General features: G+C 60.2%; 1 protein-coding gene across 2 annotated transcripts; it reads right to left on the bottom strand.

Annotated features, from left to right (window-relative positions):
* Positions 1–293: 293 nt before the first annotated feature.
* Positions 294–9,873, bottom strand: STOML2 (stomatin like 2). 2 transcript variants are annotated; one of them, XM_053303389.1, is made up of 10 exons: positions 9,706–9,862; positions 9,053–9,208; positions 6,557–6,656; positions 5,217–5,275; positions 4,549–4,650; positions 4,048–4,182; positions 3,350–3,494; positions 2,575–2,654; positions 1,263–1,391; positions 294–587 (listed from the first exon to the last, which is right to left on the bottom strand). In XM_053303389.1, the coding sequence occupies exons 1-10, from the start codon at positions 9,856–9,858 to the stop codon at positions 453–455; spliced, it is 1,194 nt and encodes a 397-aa protein (XP_053159364.1). In that variant the 5' UTR covers positions 9,859–9,862; the 3' UTR covers positions 294–452. The 2 variants fall into 2 exon arrangements, with proteins under 2 accessions (XP_053159364.1, XP_053159365.1); XM_053303390.1 differs by lacking the exon at positions 9,053–9,208 and having other exon boundaries at positions 9,706–9,873.
* Positions 9,874–9,955: the final 82 nt, after the last annotated feature.

Genomic DNA, 9,955 nt, shown 5'->3' with positions numbered 1-9,955 from the left:
AGAACATGTTCTCTTCTACAGCAAAAGGAAGAGACAGTAGGAGCTCTAGACAGGCAGGGTGGAGTGGGGAAATCCTTCCGCGACCAAGTTGTAGGCAGGACTCACCTATTCCACAGCCCCCCTTGAAAATCACAGTGGAGTGAGCATGAACCCAGCCCCCGGACACAAACTGTTTTCCAAATGGTCTTCCTCCCAAAGAGGTCCTTTATCCTCACTGAGGCTTCCAACAAGACTCCCAATTGCTGAAGAAAAGCTCCCTCCCGGCTACCTCGGCACAAGATCAGACACTGGGCCCCAGGCCATCTCCTTTTATTCCATGATTAAATTGAAATTAGAAAATAAAGCAAAGTGGGGGAGGAATAAGAGTCTGAGCACAAGGGCTACAGGGCCCATGGACAGCAGGCACAAGTGAGGAGGACTGTCCCCACGATCCGTGCCTGCGAGCTTCTCTGTTAGCTGGTCCGCGGCTGCTGGGGCTCAGGATACTCTATGCTTGAAGGCTGCTGGGCCTGGTGGTCAGGGAGCGCTGTGTCTTCTGCAGCCTTTGCCAGCTGGGGCTTGCTCAGGCTGGCGTAGATCCCCAGGGCCTGGAGTGGGGAAAAAGAAGGGGAGGAGAGTGCCCCAGCCCCCGCAGAGGCAAAAGAGGCCAGCTGCTGGAGAGCTCTGCCACAGTCCTGGCAGATCTCTGCTTCCAAGCTGCTTTAACATTTACAGTCACTAGTGGGAAACAGGCCGGAAGAGCAAGAAGCTGACCAAAAGCGAGGCAAAGGGACATCCCACCATGGCACATGTTTCCTTCCATCTCATCTCACTACAGGGTCATTGCAAGAGTTGCAACAGGATAATGTGTGTGTGTGAAGTGTGACAGAAATCTAAAAATCCGATGTGCCCCAAGCCACTGATTTCTGTGGAGTTAGGCATGCCCCATTCTGCGTGGAATCAGTCACCCTGCAGAGGCCCCTGCCTTTCGGCTAAGCATCCCGTGCGCCGCCCATGAATGCCTGCCTGCGTGCCCTGCCAGATGCCTGCCTGGGGCCCGTTCCTCCCCTCTGGGAAGCATCACCCCGTTTTGGATAAGGTTGCTCCACTGCCCCCCACCTCTACAGCACCTCAGAGAGTGGTGGGCTTCTCCAGTTTACAGCTGCTGTATGCAGGAGCCTGGGAAGCGTCACCAGTAAGATGTAACCTCGGTAGAGAGCCGCCCATGGCCTTGCCCAACTGGCCCCATGGCTGCCACCTGTGTCCTTGTGCCGAAAACTGACCTGGGCAACCATGTTGGGAACATCTCCGGTGTTGGAGGGCAGCAGGATGGTGTTGGCCTCTTTGGCCAGCTTGGAGAAGGCACCCACGTACTGCTCAGCCACGGAGAAGGAAGCCGCTGCACTGCCATTCTGGGAGAGAGCGAGCAGCAGGCAGAGACACAGTGAACAAGGAGGGAGAAGAAGAGCCAGCCCAGAGTGGGACTGCCCTCCTCCTCCTCCTGCCGACTGCCCAGCGCAAGAGGCAAGGGACCCCAGAGCATCACTGCCACCGCCTGGCTTCCAAGCCCAGCAAGGGAGCACAATCAAACAGGCCGAGCTCTTGGGGGCCAAGGTGTTTGGTGCAGCCCACATTCAGTGGCATCTGTTACTGGGACCTCTGGGCAAGTAGGGTGTAAGGGCCAGCAAGGCAGGAGAGGATCACTCCCAGTGGTAGAGGCCCCTCCCTTTGCTGAGAAACAGGCGTGGTCCTTCTGGCCCTTGATGCCCCCCCAGGAGAGTGCACTGGAGGGCTTCCCTCGTAGGGGGCCCTGAAGAAGACTCCTGCCAGCAGGAAGCAGCACACAGGCACTCGCCCTGGGCTGGGGGCCGAGCAGGAGGAGAGCACAGGCAGCGCCTGGATCCTCTCGACTGCTGGCTTCCTTCCAAAAGCCCATCACCCCCCACCTTCAACTTGCTGCATAACGAGCCCAGGAAGAATCTTGTAACCGAATCCTCACACTCACTGAGTGTAAAGCTCCAGCTCCTCCGATTGGCAACTCCCCTCAGTTTTTGTTTAGCAAAGCCTTGGATGCTCTGCAGAGCAGAGACAGCCCTGCCCCCTGCGGCATCCCAGGGAAGGATAACCAGTTGGTCTGTTTCGTGGAACCCAAAGGCTCAACTTGTGATCTCCTTGACTCCTGGAGCAGGCCACAAGGATCTGCTAGTTCAAGCTAGTTAGCTTCTTCATTAGATTTGGTTTACTGAGGGGTGTAAAACTCTCTCTCTCACACACGCGCGCGCGCGCGCACACACACACACACACACACACACACACACACTTCAAGCCCTTACCACTTTAGTAAAATAAACCATCTTTTGCTTTCATGACTGCTGATCTGTGCTTAGTGCGTCTAAACCCCAAACTCCCCACAACCAGCTGTTGGGGGGGGCTGTTGTAAAAAGAGGGAGTTGCTCTGGGGCTAGCCATCCTACCCCTGGTGGGAGGGCCACTGCAAATCTCGCCCCCCCCCCCACACACACACACCACAAGTTCTCAAGGCCTAGCAAACCTCTTTCCCAGGACTCCCTCCGCCCCGCCCCGCCCCACGGTCACCTGCTGGGCCAGTGCAGCTGCCAAGAGTCGAATCGCCTCTGCTTTGGCCTGAGCCTTCACCAGCATGGCATTGGCCTCTCCTGGGAAAGGAAGCAGAAGAGCGTCAGCCGACAGGGCCGGGAGGAGCCAAGGCAGACAGCACTCACGGGGGCTCTGCAGGCAGGCAAGAAGCATCCACAGAGAGCAGCACAGCGACTGCCTCACCAGCAACCTTGCCCTGGACGCCTCTGCCTCTCCCTCGGACTGGGAAGAGACCGCTTCCCACAAAGCCCAGGGGAAAGGCTCACGGGGGCACCTCCCAGCCAGGGGTTCTGCTGGAGCCTTTTCGTCTTCCAGCGCTTGGACTGTGGAATTCTTGGCAAAAGCAGCAATCCCGACAGCCTCTCTCTGCCTCTGTTCCCAACAGCAAGTCTAGGCCTTATGGCCACGCAGGAAGTCTGAGGCAGCTTCCCTTGCTCCGGAATTAACTGCCTGCACCCACCCCGATTCCTCCGTCCGTTTATCAGCAATGTACTCAGATGTCGCTTCTTGCTCCCCCCGAATTCCGCACCATCAAAATCCCACAAGCAAGATACCGGTGTGGACACAGCAAAGGCAAACTGCGGGTGCCCTTGACAGACAGCCTCCAAGGTCTCGGCACAGAGCTCCGTCCACGCCCCTCTCCCTGGAGGCCGCTCTCGGATGAGCAGGGCTGCCTCTTTGCACTTGTGCCCATGCGTGCGTGCACGCGCATTCCGTCCTGCACGGGAGCTTCTCCCCAGCGGCCTCGCAGTACCGGCAGCATTGTTGATCCGCTCTGCTTTCTCTGCCTCGGAAGCCAGGATCTGCGCTTGCTTCTGTCCCTCGGCCACATTGATGGCGGACTCCCGCGTTCCTTCGGACTCCAGCACCGTCGCCCGCTTGCGCCTCTCAGCCTCCACCTGGACACAGAAGGACCGCTTTGTGAGGCCCACCCGGCATCACTGCAGAAGAGCCACCTAATTCCCCAGCGACACCTGGAGGTCCGAAGCCTCCGGGACTGCCCCCTATGGAAGAAGTCCACCCCTCGCCCACCACTGCCAGACCCAGGTGCCAAAGAGAGCTGGTGTGGCTCCCAGGATCCTTGGGGGGGCCAGGCAGCCTTCTCTAACACAGCACAGCTGAAGGCTTTCCAAAATCTGTGAGAAGGGGGTCTCCAGAGCCAGGGGATGGCCCTTCCCCAACTGCAGCCCAGAGGAGGAAGGCAAGTCCGGCATTCCACTGGGATACGAGGAGCTGCCAGAACGGGCTGAGGAACCCCCGGGACAGAAGCAGGCCGGTCTCCAAGTGAAGCCTGGTGAGCGGCAGCCACTGCCCAGCCGGCCCAGGGAGGGAGGAGGCGGAAAGGCCTCTCCCATGTCCTGCCGCCCAGAGGGACTCTCGTCCCCAAGGGCAGGGAAAGCTGCCCCCCGCCCTGAGATTCCGGGGCGCCCAGGCCCTCCCTCTGCGCCTGACCTGCATCTGCATGGACTCCTTCACACGGGGTGGCACGTGGATGTCCTTGATCTCGTAGCGCAGGCACCGGATGCCCCAATAGTCCGAGGCCTGGTTGATGGCGTCCACGATGCTGGCGTTGAGGGATTCGCGCTCCTGGGTGGAGAGGCAATGGCGTCAGGGAGGGAGGGAGGCAGCCCAGAGGGCCCCAAGGCGGCCCTGGAGGAGAGCCCGGCGCCTGGGGCCTCCTCTGCCTGGCTGCCGAGCCCACCGGCTCCTGGCCTGGGCAGCTCTCCTGCCCCAGTGACTCCCAGCCCCGCTCACCTCCCGGGCAATTTGGTGCTCTTGGACTGGACTGCTGCAAGCCGAGAGCCTGACCCTCCAGGCCTCCGCGCCATCCACACACAAGGCAGCTCCCTGCCGCCCAGCAGCCTTCCCGGAGGAGTCCGGCCCCTGCTCGCCCTGCCCACGAGCTCCCCTGTGCCCCTCTCAGCCAGCGGCCCCCTCCCCAGCGCCACTCACCCGGAAGACTTTGTCGAGGGAGAGCTTGCCCAGCTCCGAGCGCATGGTGGTCTGGGCCAGCTGAGTCACTGCATACTCCGGGTCCTCCACTCCATAACTCGCCTGCAGGGAGGAGGGGGAGCTTCATTCAGAGGCACCGAACGGGCAGAAGGTCCCAGGCTTGATCCCTGGCGGCAGCATCTCCAGGGCTGGGAAGGAGTCTCTGACTGAAAGCCTGGAGAGAGCTGCTGCCAGCCAGAGTAGACTGCCCTGGGCTAGACAGAGCAGAAGTCTGACTCGTGGCCTAAGGCAGCATCCCCATGTTCCAGAGGGAGAAAGGAGTCGGAGGGGAGGAGCAAGGTGGCGGCCCCACTGCCCCCCTGGGACACCACCAGCATCCTGCCCCCGGCCTGGAGGCGAAGGGGGTGTTCATGCCGCGGCCCAAAGCAGAAGCCCAGAGGCAAGCCTCAGCAGGCCCTCCTCAGCCCCAGCGGTCCCCAGGGGCAATCTCTGCCTTCTTGCCTCCTGCCCCCCCCCGCTTCCTTCAGGAAGGCACCTTCAGAGGCCACCCAAAGAGAGCAAGAGCGCTCCGGGATGGCCCTCTGTGCCCCGGGGGGCTCCTGGCAGCCTCTGGCTGGGCAATGCCACCCCCTCCAGCCAGCTTCCACCCACCCACCCGAAGCCGGTACCTTGTAGGGGTCCATGATGCGCAAGTAGAGGACGCCGTCTATCTGGAGAGTCACGTTGTCTGCAAGAACACAACAAATGATTTCAGGAGGAACACAACTGAAGCTCCACCTCCCAAGATAAAGGCTGGGAAACACACCCAGGAGGGAGAGACTTCCAGAGTCTTGGGCAGAGTTTTCCCAACCAAAAAGCAGACAACGTCCCGCAAAGAAAAACCTAGGGAGGAAGGGTGTGGAAGCAAGGGCCTAGGCTTGGAGAAGGACACCACACTGAGCCAAGGGGCTTTCCCCACCAAGAAGGACCCACCTGTGGCAAACACCACAAGGAGGAGTTGGCAGAGGAAGAGCAGGCGGAATGGCCCGAAGCGAGTAAGAGCCACGGGCCGCAGAGGGGAGGCCTAAGCCATGCGGGGAGGATGCCCCCTCAGAACACCCAGCGCCGACTGCTCCCAGCCAGCAGCACCGGGCAAGAGGCCATGAAGACCACCCGGCCTCCTTCCCCTTCCAGCCACCCTCTGCCCAGCACCTCTCCGGAGGCCTGCACTCCAATTCTGCTCAGCCCCTCCAGCCACCAGCGGCTTACTTGTTTTGAGGTCCAGGAGTCCTACCCGACAGTGGCCTGAGGGTCTCAGTGCTTGGCAGCTTTTCGAGAATCACAAGCAGACTACGTGCACATGAATTTATCATGTCTGCATCCTGCCTTTCTTTCACGGTGGAACTGAGAGGGCTGGTGCTCGCGACCAGAAGATGGGTCGGGGGTGCGTGTATGTGTGTCCAGCCAGGATCCAAGGGCTGTGGGGGCTCCCGAGAACCAGTCACGTGTTGGCAAAAATCGAGGGTGGCTGGGGGGCGGGGGCGGGGGGAGAGGGATCGTCCACAAGCTGCAATCTGGGTGAGGTGTGCTCCCCGCCCCCAGTACTGTGCGGTGCGGACGGTATGCGATGGCTGCCACCGGGCCACCCAGATCGTGGCTAGCAGGCAACTGGTCCCCACTCTTGCTGACACTCGGCTGCTTCTCGGGACCCCAAAGGGGGCTCGGAGCCTGGTGGGACACTCCCCCTACCCAGCTGCTGGCCGTGAGAACAAGCCTAAGGAGCCATCCATGGGGTTCCCAGGCAGTCTGCCCCCCTGGCACTAACCAGCCCCACTTAGTTCCAGCAAGGGGGCTACATCACGATCCCACCCCACCCCCATCTAAGAAATGCTCCACAGGCATTGTCCGATGGATACCTTGCCAGCACAGACCACTGTGGTGGTTTCTAACAGACAGGCACTCCAGGCGGGCACAGGCAACTACGTTTCGCGTCATGACTAAATTCCGTTCCCCACCCAGCTCTGCTCACCAAGGCTAACAGCCGACTGCTCTGGCACATTGATGACAATCTCTTTCAGGCTCTGAACGTAGCGGATGCGGTCCAGAAGCGGGATGAGGAAGTTCAGCCCCTGCCAAGGATGAGGGAGAGAAAAGATCTTTCTCCAGAATAGTCACCACTTGCTCCTGATCTAGCCAGATGCCAAACTCATAACTCGCACTGCGGTGGGCAGCGCTTGACACACCTGCAGAATCGCTTGCAGGGTGCTTGAGGGTGGGAAGGGGGTCGCCACAGTCCCCAGCTCCAGCAGTGCAATCCTAGGCAGACTGGCTACACAGCCGAAGCGGCCCGCTCACTCCAAGGCGCCAGGGGCCGGCCAAGCGGGCACAGCTGCCCCTGCTCCCCGGGAGCAGTTCAGGGGGCTCCTCCCCCCCTCAACCGCCACCTGAGAGCTGCACAGCCTGCAGGCTACCCATTCGTCAGGTAGAGCTGCGGCTGCACACGTTGCCTGATGAATGGCCAGCCTGCGGGGCAGCGCAGCTCTCCAGCAGGGCAGGAGAGAGAAAGCAAAGGAGCCGCCTCCTTGGGCACCCACCTGGTTCATTTGGACAAGCCGCTACTACAAAGTCAGTCCCACTGGGGCCGATTTCTTAACCAACATAGTACACAAGACCCTATTGAGGATCAGTCTGTGACAGCAGAAAACTTCCCTCAACTGCTGCTGCTGCTGCTACTGGACAACAAAGGAAGCAGCAAAATATGTCCCAGAGTGCAGACTCTGAAATCAAGAACCAATGAGGAGGAGGAGGAGGAGGAGGAAGTCAGCTCCCACCATTCCTGGAGAATGAGGCTAGGCCTCCAGTCTTCAGCTGAACAATCTCTGCACAATCCTATGCACACTTCAAGGTAAAGTGTGTCATCGAGTTTATTTAGACTCCTGGCGACCAGAGAGCCCTGTGTGGTTGTCTTTGGTAGAATACAGGAGGGGTTGACCATGGCCTCCTCCCACGCAGTCTGAGGTGATGCCTTTCAGCATCTTCCTATATCGCTGCTGCCCAATATAGTACCAGCAGGGATTTGAACCAGCAACCTTCTGCTTGTTCATCAAGCATTTCCCCGCTGCACCACTTAAGGGGAACCTATGCACACTTACTCGGAGATAAATTCTGCTCTGTCCAATGGGACTTACTTCTATGTATGTATGCAAAGAATATTCCATGGACCATGCTGTGGCCAGCATGGAGTCACAGAAGCACATGCAACAAGTATACTCTCAATGAGGTACATTTAAAAAAGAGAGAACCTAAGAACAGCCCTGCTGGATCAGGCCCAAGGAGGCCCATCTAGTCCAGCATCCTGTTTCACACAGTGGCCCACCAGATGCTGCTGAAAGCCTACAGGCAGGAGTTGAAAAGGGCCTGCCCTCCCTCCTGCTGTTGCTCCCCTGCAACTGGTACTCAGCGGCATCCTGCCTTGGAGGCTGGAGATGGCTTATAGCCCGCCCCCTCTCTGAGAGAGAGAAGATGTGTGTACACTGAAGGTTCTCTGCTATTTCTAAGACTTGAATTCATGGACTTGCTCCAAAAATATTTGCTAGCTTTCCTCTTCATTAAAGCTGGCCAGAATCAGAAATTCATCTGCTCAGTGACTTCTTCTACTACTGAACCCTGTTCCTTCCTTGAAGGTGTGTTTTGTTTCTCAATTATGACAGCAGAACCTCCACATTTCCCCAGCTGGGTGCCGTAACCTTTATATACTTATGAAACTATAGGCTTCTGTTTTTGTCATTTAAACTCACCTGAACTCCCATCCATATTCTTTGTGGTTACGTAAATCTTAACTGAGCAAGAGACTAAACTAATCATCCGTTCCTTGGAATTACTGTCTAGAAGAAAAAAAGCTTCACGAAAACTCAGCAAGTGGCACACCTCCAGTTTCTGGCTGCCATAATCTGCTTTGCGAAGGAGAAAAGCGCCACCGGCGGCCACAACAGCGGAATGAAGCCTCTTCCAGGGTTAGGGGCAGAAGGCATCAGAATATCAGCTGCTGCGGTGCAGTAACAGCAAAGGAGGAGCTTTTGCCTTCCGGATCATCGGAGGAGGATCATCCCTTCCCAGAGGCATCCCAGTCAGCCGCTGTGGGAAGCAGGACCCTGGATGGGCTCTCCCCTGAGAGCTCCGAACTCTCTGCTGCCATTAGCAAGTCTAATTAATTGCCCCTTTCCCAGCGAGGCACCCACTCTCTGCTTGATCCGGGGTGTTATGCAGCTGCTTCCGATCCCAAAGGCACAAGGCCCTTGCACTGGAATGCAGCCAGGCACAGGCCTCTAAAGCCCAGTCCAATGGCACATCCCCCTTTCTCCTTCCGAGGAGCAGCCGGCCCAGGGCTCTCTCTCGGCGGCAGCCTCTCCTGCTCCGGCTGCTTCTCCGCTCGCGGACACCAGGAGGGGACCCTGGAAACACACCTGTTCCGGACGGCCGGTGCTCTGCAGCCCCCCGCCCATCCATCCCCGCCGCCCCTCCTTACCGGCTCCAGGATGCGGTGGAACCTGCCCATGCGCTCCACCACCCAGGCCTCCTGCTGGGGCACGAAGAGGACCACGGTGTTCATGGGCAGGCTGGAGAGCCCCCTCTGGGGCGCCGCCGGGGCCAGCCACCCCGGGGCCACTGCCCGCCGGCAGCTCTGCGGAGACATGACCGGGAGCCGGGCTCAAGCTCGGCGCGGCCAGCCGGGAGCCCGAGCCGCGCCCACCCCACGGGGCGCACCCGGCCCCAGCCCGCCGCCGCCAGCACCCTCCGGCGGCTCCTCTCGGGGGCTGCTCCCCGCGCACGCCGGAGGCCGCCGGGGAGGCCGGGCGGGGAGGGCGCCCTCGGCGGGAGGCTGCTGGGCTCATGCCCGCCGCGCCTGCCAGGCGGGCTCCTCGAGGGAGGAGGCGGCGGCGGGGCAGGGAGCAGCTGCGGGCGCCAAAGAAGACGCAGCGGCCTCTGCTTCCCAGCGGCGACTCGCGTGGCTCCGCTCCCGGCCCGCGCCGCCTGCAGGCTGGTCATTCGTCAGGTACAGTTGCTCTACCTGACGAGTGGGCAGCCTGCAGGCAGCGCGGAGCGGGAGAGAGCAAGTAGGGCTCCGGGAAGCCCCAGACCCCCACCCCGGTTGCGGGCTTGCGCTCCTGGCTGGCCCACCTGCCGCAGGAGTCCCCCGGCGACCGCCCGCCCCACGCGCTGCGCCAGCATCGCTCGCTCTGACTGGCGCCGGAAGCCGGTCCGACATCCAAACCCTTCCGCTCCGGGCCCCGCGAGAGAGCCACGCGCGGCCCCCCCACTTCCGGCTACCATTCGACGCCATCCACGCTGAGGGGCAAGGGGGGCATCTCCTCAAAGGATCCCTATAATCTGGGGGTGGTGAAAGGCCCGTTTCCAAGGGGTGCTCGTC

Source organism: Hemicordylus capensis, chromosome 2, assembly GCF_027244095.1.
Source record: "Hemicordylus capensis ecotype Gifberg chromosome 2, rHemCap1.1.pri, whole genome shotgun sequence".
NCBI classification, from domain to species: Eukaryota; Metazoa; Chordata; class Lepidosauria; order Squamata; family Cordylidae; genus Hemicordylus; species Hemicordylus capensis.
Note: the sequence above shows the minus strand (reverse complement) of the source record. Positions and strands in the feature narration are given on the sequence as shown.